Raw genomic sequence first — 22455 nt, forward strand, 5'->3', positions numbered from 1 at the left:
GAATGCATCTTTGACAATGCTGTTCACGAATAATGATGGACAAAAATATCCAATCAAAAATGGAATCTTGATGGATATGTTTACTTGATCACATGTCTGTTTTTTTATTCATAAACAACATTTTTAAATATAACTTAAATAATTTAATATAATAATAAATATTTTTAAATCTTTTAATATAATAATAAATATTTTTAAATCTTTTAATATAATTAATAAATATTTTTTAAATCTTTTAATATATGTTTTCATCAGAACTAGTAGACCTTACAATGACATTGACGCTAACTGATTAAATTATACTTTTTTTTTTTAATTATGTTATATCAAAATCAATTAAAGTGTAAATATTATTTTATTTGATAAAATTTGAAAGATACTTACGCAATACAGCGAAATATATCTTGATTATGATATTTCATTTTATTCTTTATCTCATTCGATATTATAATATGGTCTCATGTGATTTTGAAAAGACGATTATGTTTTATTTTTGAATAAAATATAAATTTGAAGATATCATAAAAATTTGACAAAAATATATCAATATTAGTATCAAATTAACTATTTAAAATTCCTCATTTTTTGTGTAATTTTTTATTTCAGTTTTTTAATTATAATTTAATTTACATTCAATAACGAAGGTAATTTATATTTGCTTTAATGATATTATTTTCTTATAAAGATAATAGTTAATTGTTTTATTAGAACTCAATAATTATCTTAATTATACTTTTGGTTTTTTATATTTTAAAATGAGATATTTATCCTCTATTTAATTATGTTTATCCGCAGTTAGTTACACGAATTCAAACATGGAGCTTTGATAAGTTAAATTTATGCATAATTTACTTGTAATCTTGAATTTTAAGTAATATGCATCAATATACAGTACTTCATACATAAAAAATGGTTTTTAAGAATTTTTATCAAATGTTTTATAATATAATATAAATAATAGCATTTCTATCATATATCTCAAATAGAGATACAAAAGTAAAAAATAACATCAAAAATATTACATTTAGATTTTATACAAATCATATCATGCCCTTTTGCCTTCCAATTTATTTGAAACTAGACAGATGAGAAATATATACTACTTGTTAACCATAACAAGGCTGCAAGCAATATGAGATCAGTCGAGGTACGTTTTCATGTTCTTTACCAAACGCTTACCAACAAGAGTAACCACATTCACCTTATCGGATAACAATCTCGGCCATCAAGATGGATTGTTGATAAATGTCTCTTGCACAGTAAGCGATAACCAAGTAAGAGTCTTCTACCGAGTAAGATTCTCAATCTTTTGCATACTCACCCCGTAATGTAAGTGACAACCATTAAGTAACTTACTAGGTAAGTATTTGGTAAACGGCCCCTAAGAAGTAACTACAAGATATAATGAAAGCATATAAAATATAAAGTAAGGCAAAACACACATCCCTTTATCCCTCCCTCCATTAGGCCTGTAAACGAACCAAACGTTCAGCGAACTATTCATGAACATTCGGCGGAAAGTCCGTTTATGTTCATTTATTTAATAAATGAACAAGTCTTTTTGTTCATTTAGATAAAGGGACGAACATGAACAAACGTTCATTTATGTTTGTTTAATATATAAATATATTTATATAGACTTTTATTTACATATAAGAAAATTATAAATCTTGAAACTTCGACCCATAAAAGAGTTAAAAAGACATTTTTGGGCTAATCCAACATGGCCTTTATTTAAACTTAGTCAATTATTTTATTTATGTTTGTTTATGTTCGGTTAGAATTGTTCGTTTATGTTCATTTATTTTACATTCATTTAGCATCTTCACGAACGAACACGGACACCTAAAATTTTGTTCGTTTAAAGTTCGTTTGTGCAGTTAACTTAAATGAATGAACATAAACAAGACTCTACTCGTGTTAGTTCAGTTCGTTTACAGGCCTACCCTCCATCGTAGGACTCTCGTAACCTACACCACCAGCTCTTTATCCCCCCAACCCTCTCTCTTCCAACTCCCTTCTGCCCATCCATGGTAGCTATATACCCCCACACAGGCACACCCAGCCTGCTACCCTAGTCTTTCGTCTCCAAGTACACTGGTTATGTCCTCAAAACTTGTCTAAGGCAACCATGTCCATTCTCAATTGCTCATCTCACATCCTCCTCGACCATCACATGGGTGCCACCATCGGCCACTACAAACCATCGCAATCTCCCCACTCTCAATTAACATAATGCTTGGAAATAATAGAAAGACACAGTGGTTTAATGCCAAAGGTACTTTGGGTGGAAGTTTTAAGTTCAAGTTGCAACACATATGACTTGTTTTCCACATAATATTACTAAACTGCCTCCTGCAAATGGATTAAAAATCAATGTATCTGACAACTTAAATATTACCTCCATCCAATTTAAAAGAGCCCATGTGTTTGTAATTTACGAAGATGAGTGCTTTATCTTGAATAGAGCATAAGCAGCATATCTTGTTCAATTTCTAAGTTCTACATTTAGATGCAAGATAAATTTTATTGCTATATCAGCAAGCCTGACCAAATTACTTTCAATAAATTTCACATGAACCATATTGAATATCACAAACAATAATTTCAAAAACTACATAGTCTAGAAGGAAAACTTCTCCATAATGCTAAACAAGTTCTGATTGTAAAATGAAAAGCCTAAAGACTGTGGAATGTATAGTTATTCAAGCGACAAACATAAAACGTGAACTAAGGGGCCGTTTACCAAACTCTTATTTGGGTAAGAGCTTACCGACTCACATTACCTTATCGGATGAATGCGATAAAGGCCAAGAATCTATACCTGGTAAGAGCAAGGCAAGGAAAAGAGAACTGGCTGACCTTTTTGATGAGTAGATATGACCATCCTCAGGGGACAAACCCATGATGGCTAGATTCTCTAAAACACGGAGGACCTTCAGAATTTTTCATTAGCGGTTGAAACAATCAGCAACTTGTGAAGCCGTTGCTAAACCACATGAGAATATAATAAATAATTGACAAATTAGAGCAGAATCTAACGTGATCTGATGTTATACCTGAGCTGTTGCTGGAAGATTATTCATCTGATAATCTAGTTGACATAGAGTTGATCGGAATTGCTATCATATGGCACTTATCTATACCCATGACCATTGACCACCAGTGCAACCCTGATTGCTACCATGAATATGATGCTTAAAGAAATAAAAACAAAAAAGAAAGCAAAAAATAAATAAAACACAATCAGCACTGTTCTACCAATGATTAATCAGCTATTCAAAAGGTAATGATATGAAAGTTGCCTAATGAAGACGTAATTTTGCCCTGAAACACATTACTAATCAATCTTCTCAAAACCAAACATGTAGCATCAACAAGTCTAAAACTCAAACAAGCCTCAAAAGTAACAGCAAAAAAGTTAAAATTGAACCAGAGGTTTGTGAAGACAAGAAAGTGAAGTCAGTGACCGATTTGTGGAAGAATGAAACCCTGAAAGAGAATTGATGAAACCTAAAAACATAATGGAACTGATAAACACCGTTGGAAACATTGGCTCAATTAACCATGAAGTGCTGTCAGGCAAAACCGCCCAAGTCACCAAAGGATTAGATTGGACAATTTAGAGTTTAATCATGGTTGGAATGAGAATGCACGTGCCATTGGTTTTGTTTTCCACTTCTCCATCATTTCTCGACGAGAAGAGGTCAGAAACAGAACAGTTGTTTTTCCATTTCCGCCATTGATCTCCATTTTAGAGAGAAACAAGATCAGAGACCAAGAAAGAGTCTTTGTTCGCCTTTGTTTCCGTTCTTGCTACCAACCAGACATGGTAATACGTTTCCCTTACCATTTCCTTAATTTACTTTCCTTCCTACCAAACACCCACTTAAAACCCGTGACAGGATAAGCTCTAATGAAGTACAATCAAGTTCTTGGCTTCTAGAAAATTTCCTCACAAGAGGATGACTCGTCCAGCACACAAACAATAATGATAACTGATACGAACATTAATAGTAATAGATCAAGCAACTACAGTTCATCGCTGAAAGTAAATATAACTCCAGGTGGAAGTTTTAAGTTCAAGTCGCAATGCATATGTCTATTTTTCTACAAAAAATGCCACATATCTGAGTCACTTAACATGAAGTGCCTCCCGCGATTGCATTACAGTAGATGTACCAATAAATAGTTATTGCTATATTAGCAAGCCCAACTGAATTCACATGAACAATATTTAATATCACAAACAGTAAGTTCAAAACCTAAAGAATCTAGAAAGAAGATATACCTATGATTTTAATCAATCTGATAATTTGTAAACTGAAGAGCTATTTACTGTAGAAAGTTGACTTATTCAAGTATCAAACATAAGCAACCTCTTGCAAGTACCATATGACTAAACTTGAAAATTTAGAGGCTTGGCTAACATTCTTACTTTAAGATGTTGAAACAGTAAAATGATATCCAAACTCAGGGTAATTTCAATTTTTCAAGCATGAAAAACTAGGCAATCAAGGAGATCCCTGAATAGTGCTACACGTCCTCGTAAATACCCACCTGTTCGTTTCCAGTATGCAATATGCTAGAAAGGGGAAGAGGGGCAAATTGGGGGCATCGTGAATTAGTCAGTTACATAGTGGGAAGGAAGATCAAGGGTAAATAGGGAATTATAGTAAGAGTTTTTTACGCCTTCTGATAAATAGAGGAGATATTATTGGAGTGGGTCCAAATTTTGCACTGAAATTTTCTGTTGGAGAGGCTAGCCTCTCAAAATGCTAGAGAATTTCCAATATTTCCTGTTGAATCATTCAATCTAAAGAATATTTTCATAGATTTCTTCCTCTTAATTGTCAAGTCTTAGCAGATACTCGCCTTCCATTTTGTCTATTTCAAAGAGTTACCAACCACTTACTGAGTCTGCATTAATGCAAGACATGTCAATAGATACACACTTGCAAACTATATATGCTTATCAAAAGCAGGGAAGTGTAGAGCCTCCAAACTTTAGCGGGTGCTTGGTTGAAGGTTATGGGATACAAGGAATGGAATGAGATCAATACTGTTGGTTGACTTGGTATAACAGAATGGCCTATTACATAGCTTTGGATAATGGGCCATTCCTGTTTATTGGAGGAAATGAAAATTCATTCACCAGAATTTTGTTACCAATTCTCTTCCCATGTCCCAGTATCAACCAAGCTCCCCCTGTATATCATACATTACAATGACGAACATTGGCAAAGTCCGATGGTGCAAAAGTGAACAATAGCAACCTAGCACGTAATTATTGTGAATGCAAGACATTCCTCAACATCTATAAAGTAAAATAAGACATGCTTTAAGTTTTAGAGCTTCACAAATTCCTTCTCCTGACCTCGTATAGGCTCTAGAGGGCATGTCCTAATGACAATGACAGGGGCATGTCCTAATGACAATGACAGGGGCATGTCCTAATGACAATGACAGGGGCATGTCCAAATGACATATGACAGGGTCATATCCCCCCTATGGTCATTGAATGTCAAATCAGAAGGTGCTTCTCAATCCGGTTCCTCCTGAAGAAAAAGAACTAAAAAATCACAAGTTATCCAGAAAGAGATCCTTCATCAATCACAAAGCTGGCCACCTCTCTCAAGATGTCAAAGAAAGAATAACCACTAACCTGGGCACCTGGCTATAAACCATGATCACTAATTGAGAAAGAAGCAAACATACCTTGTAAAGAGGTTGATGCTGAGAAAAATTTCCACACTAAAAACAAGATACTCTCTGCCCACCATCCAAGCTCCAGACTTCACCTCAACTTCTCTCCCAATCCTTGTAATTGACAAGCTAGCAGAAACAATATTACCGGCGGACAAAAACCATCTGAACTTGAACATAGCCTAACAACTTAAGGCCCTAAAACAAGAATCTAACTTGAACATATCCCAACACCTTAAGGCCCTAAAACAAGAATCTACTGTTTCAACATTCACCGGAAGTGAACATACTACAACACATTCTAAGTTGTAACCACCATCTCCAGCAATATAATATCAGATAGATACATAATAAGCAAAATATACATGCATAATTCTCTGTGTATAAAAGCTATGATCCCAATTGCATATATATGTAGTGTATGTGTATGTATATGTGTAAGTATAACAGTATATGAAGAGTGCTAAATGATAAAAACAGAGCAAGAAAATTATCAAAGGGAAAATGATATTAAAAAGCCCACAAATTTACAGCTGTTGATTTGCTAATAGGATTAAAAGGGGAACTCCTACTATCTACCATGACGATCATTTCAGAAAACCTCTAATCCATAGAGAACGCCGGCATACTTCTCAGGCCCACCGCTGCAAAGATCCCTGATCTTCTGAAAGGCGTGCCATGTCAGCAAGCTATCTGACCCGGCCTGGTGACATTTTCCAACCGCCCGCTCCACCTCGAGGGTCTTAGCCACCCGGTCCAACCCACCATAAAGACCTTCACAGTACCTCATCAGATGTTTAACATCATACACCTTATCCCCAAAGAAAGTTTTCAAAAGTTCCATGAATCGGGTCATTTCATCGGGTAAACACCGCCCCGTCAAGATCTTAACCAGGTAGCCGAAATCATAAGCGCTATGAAACGTCACCCAGCTCACAAGCTCGTTACAGACCAACCCAGATGACATCATCAGCTCAGAGAATTTGACGGAGTCTATCCCGTAATCATGATTCTTCTGAAAATCAATCCCTTGTCGTATCAACAGGTCAATCGATTCAGAAGCGTACTGGTCACGTGATGGATCAAAATCCTTGAAGTTAAATTCCCAGATGTAACGTGTGTTGGTGTTCGTTTCTCCTAGATCAGGGAGGTTCCCGTCGGCATCGGTAAGGGTAAGACCGACCTGGATAAGTTTCAAAACGTCAACATTCGATTTGAGGAGGAGGTAGTGAACGGAAGGGCTCTGGTGACGGAAGTAGTTGTAACCGGCGTTGGGACGAACAACGACGCCAGGAAACTCTGTATCCATTGAAACGTAAGGGTAATCGTCGATGATTGATTGAATTAAACGAAACTCAGATTCTAGGTTATAGGCCCACACAGATCTTATCACAATCGGTGGCGATGGTGATGAACTGCCCTTGATCGACATGACAACGACCGTCGGATCTCCAGATCGAATTGATTTTTGGAGAGATCTGTGTGTGACGATCTCCAACGGCGGTGATCGGCGGGCGCTAATGGTGGATTTAGATTAGGGTTCCAGCATATTTATAACAGGGTATGAGAGGGAGACATGAGAGAAAAGGACGTGTTGAGTGAGTGGGGAGAGTGTCGTGGGTCCCACCGGTTGAAAAAAGGAGTTGTATCTTGTGCTTCTTTGTTTGTACCCAAAACGTAATCTCCTCCAAAAATAGGTGTTCATTGCTTCTTCAAAAAGAAAAAGACAAAATTACTTTTTTAATATTTTATTATTATTATTGAAATATATATTTCATTTGAAAATTATTTATTTTAAAGTAAATTCCACTTTTGGTTTACAAAAAAATCGGTTTTTTTTCTTTAATAATCAAATAAATAATCTTTTTTTGGAAAGGGATCCATAGCTCTAACTAAGAATTACATTTCTTCGTCAAATTCTTTTATTTTAAAGTTTAATTATATTATTAAAATATTAAATATGATTTATAAAATATTATTTTTCTCTTCTAAACATGTAAATTCAAATGATTTTACTGATGAAATGAATAAAAAGTCATTTATACCTCTCGTAAGTAATTATTTTTGAAAAAATCCTTAAATCTGATAATTTCATATTTTCTCTGTTTTTTAGAAGATTACGAGAATCTGTTGGGAGCAAAAGTCCCCAAATCTTCATTTTGGTGAATCTGTTGAAGATGCTTTAAAATAGAACATCTCCAACCCCTTCTCTAAAATAGAGAACCGTTATCTTCTTTATTTTGGAGATTACAATATAATTTATATTATTATAATATTCAATATAATTTATATTATATTATTTATTTCTACTAAATATCTAATTTTAAATATTTTATTGGTAGAAAGAATAAAAAATCATTTTTTTTCTTAAGTAATCGTTTTTAGAGGAGATTTTCATCCCCTCTCTCTCTCTCTCTCTCTCTCTTACCGTCTCTATTTTGGATAATGTTTTGGAAATTTTGTTGTAACAACAATCTTCACAATTTCCATTTTGAAGAATATGTTGGAGATGCTATAACACGATAACAACTTTAGTTAAATATATCATTTGTTGGGGGTATTTTGGTCATTTTCTATTTCTTTATTAAAAAACGTTAGTGTGCAATTTTGAATAATATTTCACCGATGCTTCATCCGATTTTGCGTTTGATGCGACCAACCTCAAACTAATAACTGATTTCCTCAAATGCGAAAGAATACTTAAAAAAATCTCAATGTTTGTGGTTTAAAAAATCTCAATTCAACCCAATCAAAACTACACCCCGACTCAAACTGTACGAGTTAGGGTAACTTGGTCAGGTTGAAACTTTGGTATATCATTTTACAATCTAGCTAATCGTTTATGTTTAAAAGAAGTAGAATAAGAATATTAACATACAAAAAAGACTAATAAACTATAAAAAAAATTGAAGGTTCATGCGAATAAAAAGTAAAATTACGGTTGAAATTGTAATATAATTTTATATATAGCTAACTACAGGTTGGTCTAATGTACATGTACTAATCAATAACTTAACATTCATATCAAATTCATAATATATAAATGCATCGGGTTGGTTGGGTTGGGTTGGGTTGGGTTGAAATTACCCTAACTCATTTTCAACCCAATAGATGCGGTTTGACCATATTTTGTATCAACTATATGTCGGGTTACTTCAAGTTGAGTTTTTTTTTTTTTTTGGGTTGAGCTGATATCCTTGGAAGCGGGTTTCGTGTGAGTCCGGTTAGGTTTGCCGGTGATCAATTTTTTGCCCAAATATAAGTTTTTACTAAAATATACCAATATATTTTTCTTTGATTCAAAATAAAAGAAAATGGTAAATTGACCAAAATTATCTCTATTTAACGGGAAATCTTAACAAACGTTAATGAGAGGGACCAAAACAAGTGGATTTTGCATATATCAAGAACGAATTTGTTAAATGTATTTTCTTATATATCCTTATCAAAATAACAATTGAAACTAGATTTAAAAATATTATATTTAATGTCAAATACAAATTTATATAACTTTTAAAGTGTTTTTAATTAAAGTAGTTAATTGTTAAATTACATTTAAACGATAATTTAACGACTATATTATTTTATAAATTTTGGAAATGTTTGCTACAACAGTTATGCTAAACTCTCAAATTACATTTGTGGATTTTCTGGAAAGATTTGAAATATTTGGTGTGTTTGGTTTGTATGATTTACAATGGAATTAAATTCAATTATTTATAAATTATTTACAAAAACAAATTATGGAAAATTATAAAAATAATTCAATTATCTTTTTACTAATTTATTATTACAGAAAAAAAAACATATTTTAAAACATTAATACAAACAAATCATATGAAATCCCACAAAATACTGACTACAGAAATGAGATTTTTAATCCCATGTTTGTGGGATTTTAATGAAATATCGGGATTCGAAATCTCTGTGATCCCTCAAACCAAACATAAGATTGAAATAAAATTAAATTCCAAATCATATCTAATCCTAGAATTGGATGGTTTGTAAATGAAACATCACACACACACTTACTTTATATATATACTAGAAGGGTGATCGTGTAATACTTCGAGACGTATATCAATTTCAATGTCTCGTTTTATTATTTATTTATGTCGATATAATACGGTTTTATGTGGCTTTGAGAAGACGATAATGTTTTTCTTTTTGAAAAAGATATATATTTTAATATATCATAAAATTTTGAAAAAAATATATAAATATTAGTATTAAATTAACTATATAAAAGTTATTGTTTCATATAATTTCTTTAATTCAAATTTTTTTATTATAATTTAATTTAAAGTAATTTAATTTAGGTTTAATAATATAATTTTTTATAAAGATCATAATTAATTATTCTGTTAGAACTTAATTATTATCCTAATTATATTTTAGATTTTTTATATTTAAAATGAAATGTTATCCTGTATTTGATTATGTTTATCTGCAGTTAGTTACACGAATTTAAAGATGACGCTTTAATAAATTATACTTAAGCACAATCTATTTGTAATCTTAAATTTTAAGTAATATGCATCAATACACAGTGCTTTATGCATAAAAAAATAATTTTTAATTTTTTTTGTCAAATACTTTATAATATAGTATATATATATATATATATATATATGTGTGTGTGTGTGTGTGTGTCAAAGAAAGAACTTTGAAAAAAAAGAACTGAAGAACCACAAAAAAAAACAGATGAAAAATATATCACAATAAATGTAAAACAAAAGATAATAAAAGTGATTTTTTTTATTTTTTTGTATAATTTGTTTTACTCTAGATTTTTTAATTTCACTGATTTTCGATTTAAAAGTTAAGAAAAAATATTTGTATTTTTGAGAAAGGTGATTATAACCATCTCTTTGGCACATCTGTTGGATGATTTGAACTCTCTCTTTATAAACGATGAAGACCATGTAATTAAATAAAACTGGGCTTGAGATAAAATGCATCCCTGTACATTGCTACATGCTAATCTCCTTCTCATACACATCAACACCAACACCAACACCAACACCAACACCAACACCAACACCAACACCCACACCCACACCCACACCCACACCCATATGAATTCTAAACTGAAAATTAAATCTTCTTTCAAACTTTTATAATCTTGTAGCCTATTCCTCGAAATTCACATATGAATACCTTTTGTTGGAACCGAAAACTATTTAATCTGTAAATTCACATATGAATAACTTTTGTTGGGACCGAAAACTATTTAATCTGTAAATTCACACATTGATTTAGATCTTTAATTTTCTTTTATTAAAAAAATATTCTAAAGCACCATCTTTTTGAAAAAGAATGGAACGCCTTTGAAGCAAGCCAAAAGCATTGCGAATATGATGCCACGAACTTTGCTCATTTTATGCCAAAAAGTAATTTAGTCATTTACTTGTTTTGTCCCATCTCCCCGATTTCTATTCTTGGTGGGACAACAATCTTATCCCCGCACCAAACATAGGGTTTTGTTAACGTTTTCGACCTCTCAGGGGGTCTTTTTTCTTTGCATACCAAAACCAAAATTTCTGGGGTAGGGTATGCAGATCCATCTGAAGCCAATTTTGTCAGGATGTGGCAGCAGACGGCGGTGGTGGCTGGGAGCAGTCTGCCGCTGCCGACAGCACGGAAAAGCTCCCAACAAAGCAATAACGAACACGAGCAAGGAAAATTACTAAAAGAAGTTACATATATATAAAACATTTGACACAAACAAGAATCCCATGAATCAAACAGCACAGCAGTAGCCAAGAAACAGAGCCATGAGAGTCAAAATAGAAAAGAAGGCTTCTTCAAAGCAAATCCACCCTCTCTACATCCAAACCATCAAATTTGCATACAAGAATATGCAACATTCATCATTCATCATATTCATCTATAATATCATATCAGCTAGAAAAACGTACCTTCTGGCGGCTGAACTAGCTTCCGGTTATGTGGAGCCGCCATTTCTTTCTTCAGCTGTGTCAGTATATCTTCCATTGTGTACTCTCTCTGCCAATTTGCCAGTATCCCAAACTTCTTCGGCTCCACCTGAAAAATGGCTTGGCTTAGTAACCCGACTTTTGGTCCAGACCCACCTCGAAAAGGATGCTTTAAAGTTGCAAAATTCGTAAAAAAAACTTCTTTTCATGGGTTTTCAAGTTACATTACACGCAACCCTTTTGGAGGTCATAAAGAGGGTTCAACTATGTCATATTTAAACATCTAAGGGTCTGTATGTTTACAGCTTAATGAGCTTAATGGGACTCATAGCTTATTCAGTCAGCTATAGATGACTGTTTGGTAGTCGCTTAAAGATGTAGAAAGTGGCTATTCGGTCAGCTTTGGTGGTGGCTCAATGATATAGAATGTGCCTTATTCGGTAAGCTTCTAGGGAGAGGTTTATGCAGAAAGCCAAGTTTTTTCCAGCCCTGCCCCTCACAATTAAAAAACACGTTCCTTCCATCCAGGAAAAAACCCACCCAATCTATGCATATTGATTAATACACACAATCAGCTTTATCTGTACAAACGGAAAACCAACCAAACAACTATCATTCAATTAAAAAATAACTAAAAATCTTGTGAACACAAATCAATACCACAAATTCATTTCCAAGGATGATGATTGGAAAATAAGTCACTAGAACATGGAATATGTCCAAGAAAAGAAATGTTGCAATTTTTATGGTACACCCAAGAAGGCAAGCGTTGCGATTTCATGTGATTAAAGAGGGAGAAACTCAGCCATTAATGTAGTAGTGAACATTGTTTCCAAAAGCAAAACAATTTTTTATTGAATTTGGAGTCAAAAGTAATCCATTTTGCACTCATAACTCGAATGCAACTCTTTAAGGGAGTAAAAGGAAATTAGCTCAAGATTTTAGTATTCATGTACCACTCCAGTCTCATGGTTGACGCAAGTCATGTTGATCCGAGAATGGAAACGGACGGTAGGAGACTTCTCGGGGTAATCTTTGTCACAAAATAGCTTCAATTGATATATGCGGCCTTCATGTACAGACTGAAACACCATAAAAAAGTATTAGACATGAGTATCAGAAATAAATTACTATAATTTTAGCAAAAATGTTTTGCAACTCTCATTCATTTAACCAGTTTCCCTCGTTCCCATTTCATGGATCTCATCATTTCTCATAAATTAGACTCACAATCACTTGGCCTATCCTCACTAAATCAGTGGGACCCACAAATGGTGAACGCCGTACGTCAGCAAGATTGAAAATTATTACTCCCTCCCCTCCAAAAGCAAAAGCTCAATTTGCAATATTTTCCTTCCAAGTAAGTCTCACTTAGTGTAAAATGACATAATGTACTCATATGTATCACTCACAATCACATGTGAATATCAAAGTTCCAAGTGGAGCTTACATTGTGAGGACCAATGATGGTACCGGTCCAAGAACGCATATAAATGTCATCGCCATCATCCATTCCATAACTCACAGTGCCATCTCCAATACCCTTTTCACCACGCTCAAGCTCCTCCAACAATCTGAAATTCCGAGGCACTGAAACAAAATTCAACCACTTCAGCAACAAACATCTTTGAAAATTTTCATTACTTCAAAGATCACCGACGACCCCCACATAGAAAAAACTTCCAATTTAATCTTTACCACATATTTATCCTAGTAAATCAATCACCACTCAAAATAACGCTTTATTGCTGCTTGAAATGTAAATGGTCAATCAACGAAGTCATTGCATAATAACATTTACAGTTATAAGTTAAAGCCAGTGAGCAGAAGGTAAATTGTAACATGAAATGCATTGCCCAAGTAAATAAATTTAGTTGTAGATCGGCGATAATTGAGTTTACGTCTCTTTTTCCAGTTTCCTCCTTTGAATTTTCTTTCGGTACGGTCCAAAAACAATTGTTTATCTTCCGGTTTGGAATGTCCCAAATTGATTGCAACGTTTCAACAATTTCGACCCACCATGTGACTATCCATGTGAAAAAAGCATCTTTATACAAGCACAAATGTTTCAAAGACTGAAGCAAATTGCATAACTCAATCTATAATTCAAATATGATATATAATATTCCTCCGTCATAGAAGAAGACGTATTCCTTTCCTGTTTGTAGATAAAAGAATCATATATTTCCTTAAGTGGGTAGTTCTTAAAGAACTACACCATATACACATATTCATCTACCTCCCACTTCATCTTTCTCATTAATATTTTCATTGTGGATCAAGAACGACCCTAGACTAAGAATCCTTAGGTCTTATTCATCTCCGTATAATATTTTCATTTTGGGGGCACCAATAATAATAGTACAAGAGAAAAAGCAGGTTGTGAATCCCATTTCGTTGATGTGAGAAAAGATAGAATTAGGACCGACAAAACAGAGAGTGGTATAAACGAATGAAGTCTCACATGCTTTAGACACTTTTTAAGTGAGCTACATACAAGTTTTGGATATGAAGCCTGATTTAGACCGCATAACTTATGGTAGCAATCATAGTTGAGACAATTAGAATGAAGTAACTATCTCTTATCCATTTTCTTTCTATTTTTTCTTATAAATGGTACCCATACCAACCTTCTTCTTTGTATGTACCATCAAAAATTCATGAGATATAATAAGAATCCTAGCAACAATGCCATACGTATGTAAACTACTAAACATTACTCCCTATGTCCCAAAATAAATGTCCACATTTCTATTTTAGTCGGGCCCAATATAAGTGTCTAGTTTCCAATTCTATCCTTAATTATGAGATGAGAAATTCTTTACTCCCTTATCATTGATGATAAGGATAAAATTGTCATTTACTTAACTAAAAAGTACAATGATTACACAATCCTACAACTCCAACTCTACGAAGCATTCTTTGGGTATATATAACTGTATAAATCTAGCTATCCAACAACAACAAAAAATTCACTGAAGAAGATGAATCTGCAATTGATAGTCTCTTGAAAATGCAAAGTTACACATACACAATCTTAAAATAATATACAATTATCATCCACCATAAACTACAAGTTCAATAACGCCTGCATAAAACACGAAATGGAGTCAACCATATATCCGCCATTGTTAGCATCAGGGTGACCAGATAATCTTCAAATTAACATCGGAGATTATTGAACATAAATGTAAGAATAATTTAATCTCTCAAGGATGACTACCATATCTCACTCTTCCTCCATATCATAAACACAGTCCATATTTCACCTGAGTGATTGACATTATAAATAATCTCATTTGACTTTTCATAGCAAAATAACCCTTTTTTCTTGCAAAAATGCAAACAAACACTTGCATACAAAAGAATCAACAATTTTGAACAAATTAAAAATCCAAAAAAGGGTATTAAAAGAACCTTGTCTTGACATCTATCATCCAAAATCATATACTCTAATCTAAGTGTAAAGCCCTTCCGCAAACACAATTGGTTTGTAAGAAAAATCAATCACTCTGTTTGACTTTTTGAGTTTCCAATGAGTTGTTTTCCAATATCAAAAGTGAACTCTCTGTTTCAGGACCAACTAGAATCAAGAACGATAGTTCTTCTGGCCCCCAATAGTAAACATCCATGATCCATCCAATGGTATTAACTATTAAGTCCAAATCATTCCCACCAAACAGAAATAGCCAAGAAGTATGAAAGATACTTAGAAATATCACAATCCAACCCTAGCCAAACCCTAACGTAAGGTATAATCAACCCATAAGCTGCTAGAAAACAAAATTAAATACATAATCGATGACAATAATTACAAAACTCGCTAAACAACATAAAATCCCTACAGGAATTGAACTCGAAACATATAAACAGGTAGACGAATTTGACCTAGCTTTGCTTTAGTTCAAGATTACATCCGATGTTTGGTGAACCAATTAAACAGATTAATAATCTTGGTAAGACGAACGGAAGTTTGACAAATGATGAACAGATTTGGCAGAAAAGGGGTAGAAAGGCAAGAAGATCGAAGAAGATTGTATTGAGAAACTCACCGACCACACTGGATCCTCCTGAGCCAAGCGTCATGAGTTCAGTATACAAAAATGGTTGCCTGATATTACGAAACGCAAAGATCGATCTGATCGAAGAGGTGGGAGAGATGGAGGCAGAATCTAAACAAGGGCAAAAAGGGGGTGGAGAGGGGATAAAGAGGAATGGGAAAATAGTTTTTAAATTAATTCAATAATTTATTTGATTAAGTTTTTAAATTAATTTTTAAATAAAAAATTAATTTATTTTTTATTTTGATGATTAAGTTCCTGACTTTTTTTTGATAAATAAATCATTGAACTTTTAAAATTTGGTTACTTGCATCATTTTAGCAAAAAGAAACTCATTGTAACCGACTAGAAATGTCGTAAGGTAAAAAGAAACCCAAATCAAATTTTACCGTTTCCAAATACGCCCTTCAAATCCCTCACAAACAATGGTATCACTCCCTTACTTGCTCTCTGTCACCCCCGTCTTTGTCCTTTTTTCATATCGGCTATCACACTGTTCCCCTTGCTATCGATCTACTTTTAGGGGGTTACAAGTATTTTACTTTAAGACTTTTCTAGCTGGTTATACGTAGTTTTTTGGTTAAAATGATGTAAGCAACCAATTTTTAAAAGTTTGATGGTTTATTTTATCAGAAAATTATTTAGAAACTTGATCATTCAAAAAAATAGTTTGAGGACTTAATCATTTAAAATGAAAAGATTTAATGGGTTTTTCATTCAAAAAACAGTTCAGTAACTCAATTATTCAGAAATTTTGTTGGGATTTTCTTAACTTTTCCTTAAAAGACTAACGAATTCTTTATTTTGAATGGTTAGTCCTTTAAACAATTTTTTAAATGAGTTATGAGTAAACCTTCGAACTAAGAAGATTCTAAAGTAAAAAACCTAATCGAGGCCGATGGGATTTAAATGACGTAGGGTTTCGGAACGATAATATTGATTTAAGTTTTTTGTTAATTTAAAATATTTCTACCCGGTTGTTTTGAAGTTTGAACCTTTTATGAGATTTGAATTTTGACTTCTTATGAGGCCAAAGACTCGCATACTGCTAGACCAAAAGCCCTTTGGTAACTGAGTGAATGTTTTTAAATTAGGAATCAGAGCAAAGTATTTCACATTTTTATATAATTTATCCTTTTTTTTATAACGGCCTTATCAACTAGAATAAACTAGTTGTGTACTCGCGCAATGCGGCGGGAATCAAAAATATAAACTATTTTGAAGCTGATCCATGAAATATGAGTATGGTTCCAAATTGAAGTTGATCCTTGAAAATTTTATGAAAGTTTAAAATCCAATATAGAGTTGACAAACAAACTCAAAAAATATTGGTCTGCTACTTTGATCCGTCATTTCCGATAGGGCACAGTTCCTTCCACGGCAGAAGAATTGCTACTTTGATCTGCCATTTCCAAAGACGATCCTCTCATCTTCTTTTCTAGTTGAGATTTCATTTCCAAATGGGATGACCTAAGGTTTCTTGATGCACCATCGTATTAAAGCTTTGGACCTTGTACTTTTCACACCTTAGATTTGAAGGTCGAAAAAATGAACATGTCGGAACCTAAGTGTGCCAATGGCTTGGGGTTGATGCACCAATGTCCCTTGTTTTTTCTACATAGCAAAAGAGAAAGTAGGACATGTAAATGAGAAGGATTTTGTAGTGACAGGACCAACAGCCTTTCCATGCAACTGTTGGTGCTAAAAAGATGAGATTAGCACTTAATATGTATATGCCAAAAAAAGAAAGAAAGGAGGGAACCACATGAGTTGATGGGAAAAAAATGATAAGAAGAACACTATTCATCGCCATGAATGACAGAAGCATGGTGGCACAACGATGAAGGATGTAGACATGGGCACATTGTTTCTTGACTAAAGAACCACACTTTATTGTAATGCCATTACCTTTTCTCTTTGTTTCCATTATATTATGTTTCAAAATATGAAAGTAGAAAGATTTGAGGAAAAAAAAGCCTCACAGAAGTGGACCTGGACCTGAGAATCAAAGGGCAGGGGCAAAGATGCATTTATAGATGGGGTCAACATTGATAACAGATGATTGATTTGCATGGAAAGGAGTCAACGTTGATGGTTTTTGGCTTTTTGTTTAAACCTGAAGGAATCAAGGCCAAAGGGAGATGGAAGCTGACATTAATTGTACTGTACAAGAAAGAAAAAAAGAAACAAGATGAATTGCACGTAAATAAGATGGAGTAAAGGAGATGAATTGCATGTATAGAACGAACCACTTGTTCTCTTACACATGAATGAAAGATGTTGGAATGTTTTCAGCAGGGGAACTTAATTACCCCAAGTCAGATAAGAGATGCAATGTTTGACCCTATAAGCATATTATTATGGTTGATACACATCTCATAATTTTCAACTAATTGAGTTCACAGCCTTCAAATTTGAATAGAAATTCATATACCATTTTTGCTCATTGAATCAGAGTTGAACATAAACAGTATATCCCAAACTCGTCAACTTTCTAATTCGCAGAAAATAAATTTTGCATTGATATGAATCCCAAAAATGGAAGTATATCAATACACCAAAGTACCAAACCAAGCTTAAACAGTATATCCCAAACTCGTCATGTGACAGTATATTTGGTAAAGACACATTGGAGACACATAGACCCATGGTCATGTTTGTTTTGTTTCTGGTTTCGAGTCAAAACACATTCTAAAAATCTATCAAGTATCACATACCTGAATCTGGAAGTATCTTAAATCATGAGATATCTGCAAAAGGAAAATGAGCAATCTGAGAATTGTGTACAAACTCTGAAGGCTAAATATGTACTGAAAATAGTAAATTTACATTCCGGGCAAGATCTCCATAAAATTACAGGACGGAGGCAACACAATTGTGTACAAAGCTAAAGGCTAATGAAAAAGCTAAAGGCTATTGAATTGTTTGCAAAAGAAAAATGAGCAATCTGAGAATTGTGTACAAAGCTAAAGGCTAATGAAAAAGACAGGATGGAGGCAACACGTCAATGGGTTTCTTACAGGGGGCAGACCATTTCAAGAACAGGTTCGGTCATTTTCATTATGCTTCACCCTGTAATTTACCAATCTTAAAACTTCATTCAAAAAATGTTTTTGTCTTCAGTGAGAGGGATGATGTATTACAAAGAAGCTCTTGAACTTCAATGCTTCCTAGACTTTGCGGAGGACAATGGTTAGTTAAATTGTTGCATTGTGGATAGTTGGACTCATTTTTCACTTTTCTATTTCACAGTCTTCTTATTTAGTTAGTTATTTGTAAGTTATGAGACAAAAATTCATAATGCTTTTTTAAAGTTAAGATACTTATAATCAACTTGGCAAAGATACCATTGAGCTGCTCTTGGGAGCAAAATCCTAAGGGGCGCTAGTTGGTTAGAATAATAATTCACCAAGCATGTAATGTAAGCTGTGATACTATGTAATGTTTATAACTAAAAGAGAGAATCCTACGTAAACCAAGCATCAAAAGGGGCGCTAGTTGATTAGAATAAATAGTAAAAGACATAGAAGTATAACGATACATACTGCACAAATAAGTAGGAACCTAATGCAACCAACCACCGCTAACTACTCTTATTTCGTCTACACAGATTTTTACCGGCTACCGGACGGTTGATATGAATGACCACAGGGTTCTGAAAGAACGTGGAGAAGCATTGGCAGATCTGAAGTTCACCTATGTTGTTTCTTTCCAGATTTATGGTGCTCAGAAGAAATCCGGTGACAATAGAGATCAAAGTTGTTATGCTAACATGCTAAATCTGATGCTTACGTAAAAGGTAAGCAATAAAAGGAGCTCTGCAATTAAATTAAGCTTATATGACCTACCAAAAATGGAGTACAACCCAAACAGCAAAACCAGTAAATAACAATACAAAATCAGTAAATGAAGCATTTTAACAAACACTTGGCATACATAAGCAAAACATAAGCAAAACCCAAACAGATAAATGAAAGCAATACAAAATCAACAAAACATAAGCAAAACCCAAACAGATAAATGAAAGCAATACAAAATCAGCAAAACCCAAACATATTCTTGCCAATGGAGTACAATGTAAACATAAATTATAGGCTTAGGCTTAAGATTTTCTCACGAAATCAGTAAATAACAATACAAAATCAGTAAATGAACCCAAAACCCAAAACCAAAAAGCAAAACCCAAACATATTCTTGCCAATGGTGTTCACGAAATCAATAAATAACAATACAAAATCAACCCAAACAGATAAATGAAAGCAATACCTGAAATAGCAGATGGAGAGCGACGGTTGAAAGCGGTGATTGGGAAGGAAAGCAATACAAAATCAGCAAAACCCAAAATCAAAACCCAAACAGATAAATGAAATTGTTCATACCTGAAATAGCAGATGGAGAGCGAGGGTAACACAGGGAGGGACGATTGAACGACTCGGCGGTGATGATATGCGGTGATTGGGAACGACGATTGAAAGCGGTGATTGGGAATGACGATTGAACGATTAAAGGGAAGCGAGAGACGACTCTTAAAGGGAATCATCTTGGGGAGTGAAAGAAATCTTGAATCGTCGTCTTGGGAGCCGGGTAAGCAGAAGTGTCGTCTTGGGGAGGGAGCCGGGTAAAGGAAAAGTTAAAAGGATATACAAGGGTATTTTGGGTATTTAAAATTTTAAGACTTTAAGTAAATTTGCTTAATAAAGTAGTATAGATATAACGTTTTAATCGAAGAAAGAAGGAGACTGACGATTTCTTTTTCAAATTTGCATAACTCCTTTAAAATGACTGTTTAAGGAGAAAATGATTTTTATTATTCCAAAAATCAGAATTCTTTAATATAGTTGAAATAAATAATATTTTAATAATATAATTACTGTTATAATCTTTAAAATAAAAAAGATGTAATTAATATTTAGTTTTTTTATTTTTTCATCTGAATCAATGTTGAAAAATCTATTAAAAATGCTAATATTTATAATAACTATATAAAAATAATCAAGAACTTAAAAACATTTTCATAAGGAAAAAATCAAAATTAAGTATCTTTTATTGATTATCAAAGGGTAGAAATGTAAAATTTCAATAATTTTTTTGTCAAGAATGTTATATTTAATATCAAATGTGTTGAGAAAAAAATGTTTCTTGTAACGTATGTTTGGTCCAAATTATTACAACGCTTACAAAATATGGGTGAATGAGCAACAAATAAGCAATACTGATAATGGATACTGATTACAAATCCATAAAGAAGGGATTAAGGATCAGCTTTAGACGTGAGAGATTATAAAACTAGCCATGATCTATGATGCAGAATCAACGAGCCAACTGATGAAGGGCTTTTGATACCTTGGACTAGACCCACAAGAAACATAGCAAAATGTTATCGACAACCCAAAAACTAAAACAGTATCATCTTTGAACGCACTAAATCACAAGTTTAAAGTACAAAAATTGGACATTTTGGATTTTTCTATTGTTTTTAGTGACTTTAGAAATACAACATTTTTCTTTTTAGTATATAACTTTTAATTCGGATTTATATGTCCGTCCATTACCTTAAGAACGTTGGTCTTGATTTAAGTATTCTCACATCAGTTTTATTAACCGACGCACTGGTATTCTAGTATTAGTCAGATACTTTTGTTATTTTTTTGGAATAAATTAATCAATTTTAAGATTGGGGACGAATTAGATGACCCCGGATCTCCTTGGTACTCAAATCTTTACGTGATTAAAGAGAAACTTCAAAATAAAAGAACACGGTCTACTGTTGCTATCAGTGGAATGTTTATATTTTACCAGTCATTTGATGTGATAGTTAAGTTATTTAATTCGACAAGCATTTTTAAAAAATGTAAGATAAAATTCGATAAATCAAACTCTACCACTAATTTATTTTGTAATAATTATATCGAGCACAAAAATTAACATATATTTTAAAAAACTAGAAGGATACTCGTACAATACAACACGATACATCTTGATTTTAATGTTTCGTTTTTTTTTTTTTTTTTTTGTCTATGTTGATGTTATAACACGATTTTATGTGGTTGTGATAAAACGATAACGTTTTTATGTTTGAATAAAATATAAATTCAAATATCTCATAAAATTTTGAAAAAATATATCGATATTAGTATTAAATAAACTATCTAAAAGTTCACGTTTTTTTATATAATTTATTTAATTCATTTTTCATTATAATTTAATATAAATATAATAACAAAGTAATTTATTTTCGGGTTAAAAATATAATAATATATAAAGATAATAATTAAGTGTTATGTTATAACTCAAAAATTATCTTAATTATATTTTAAATTTTTTATATTTAAAATCAGATGTTTATCTTGTATTAGATTATGTTTATTTGCCGTTAGTTACACGAATTCAAAATGGAGTTTTAATAAATTGTACTTATGCACAATATGCTTGTAATCTTGAATTTTAAGTAATATGTATCAATAAACAATACTTGATGCATAAAAAATGGTTTGATAAATTCGTTATATAATTTTTTTTACAGTTTTATATAAAAAAACAAGTTTTGACATGAATCTTTGATTTCGTTATAAAAGTCGCCATTGATGCCTAGACCATCAAAGGAACTACGGTGAACGCAACGACGATGGGATTGATTATTATAGAAGTTTAATATAGGTGGCTTAATTATAACAACTTAAAAAGTACACCACCAAACTATGCAATTAAGTTCATTTACATCAAATTTGGTACAAAACACGTCGAATAAT

The 22455-nt window shown here is 32.8% G+C and overlaps 2 protein-coding genes and 1 long non-coding RNA gene across 3 annotated transcripts; all 3 read right to left on the bottom strand.

Moving 5' to 3' along the window:
• Positions 1-6196: 6196 nt before the first annotated feature.
• LOC112502342 (probable CCR4-associated factor 1 homolog 11) lies at positions 6197-7215 on the bottom strand. Its single transcript, XM_025106232.1, has one exon. The coding sequence runs from the start codon at positions 7136-7138 to the stop codon at positions 6299-6301; it is 840 nt and encodes a 279-aa protein (XP_024962000.1). The 5' UTR covers positions 7139-7215; the 3' UTR covers positions 6197-6298.
• Positions 7216-11392: 4177 nt separating this feature from the next.
• On the bottom strand, positions 11393-15839 carry LOC112502343 (ubiquitin-conjugating enzyme E2 variant 1C). The gene is made up of 4 exons (XM_025106233.1): positions 15698-15839; positions 13096-13235; positions 12602-12727; positions 11393-11754 (listed from the first exon to the last, which is right to left on the bottom strand). The coding sequence occupies exons 1-4, from the start codon at positions 15729-15731 to the stop codon at positions 11614-11616; spliced, it is 441 nt and encodes a 146-aa protein (XP_024962001.1). The 5' UTR covers positions 15732-15839; the 3' UTR covers positions 11393-11613.
• Positions 15840-16962: 1123 nt separating this feature from the next.
• LOC112502354 lies at positions 16963-20245 on the bottom strand. The gene is made up of 3 exons (XR_003067670.1): positions 20086-20245; positions 18424-18456; positions 16963-17320 (listed from the first exon to the last, which is right to left on the bottom strand). It is a non-coding gene; the product is annotated as an uncharacterized LOC112502354 (long non-coding RNA).
• Positions 20246-22455: the final 2210 nt, after the last annotated feature.

Source organism: Cynara cardunculus, unplaced genomic scaffold (assembly GCF_001531365.2).
Source record: "Cynara cardunculus var. scolymus isolate 2C unplaced genomic scaffold, CcrdV1 Un_Scaffold_1276, whole genome shotgun sequence".
Taxonomy (NCBI): domain Eukaryota; kingdom Viridiplantae; phylum Streptophyta; class Magnoliopsida; order Asterales; family Asteraceae; genus Cynara; species Cynara cardunculus.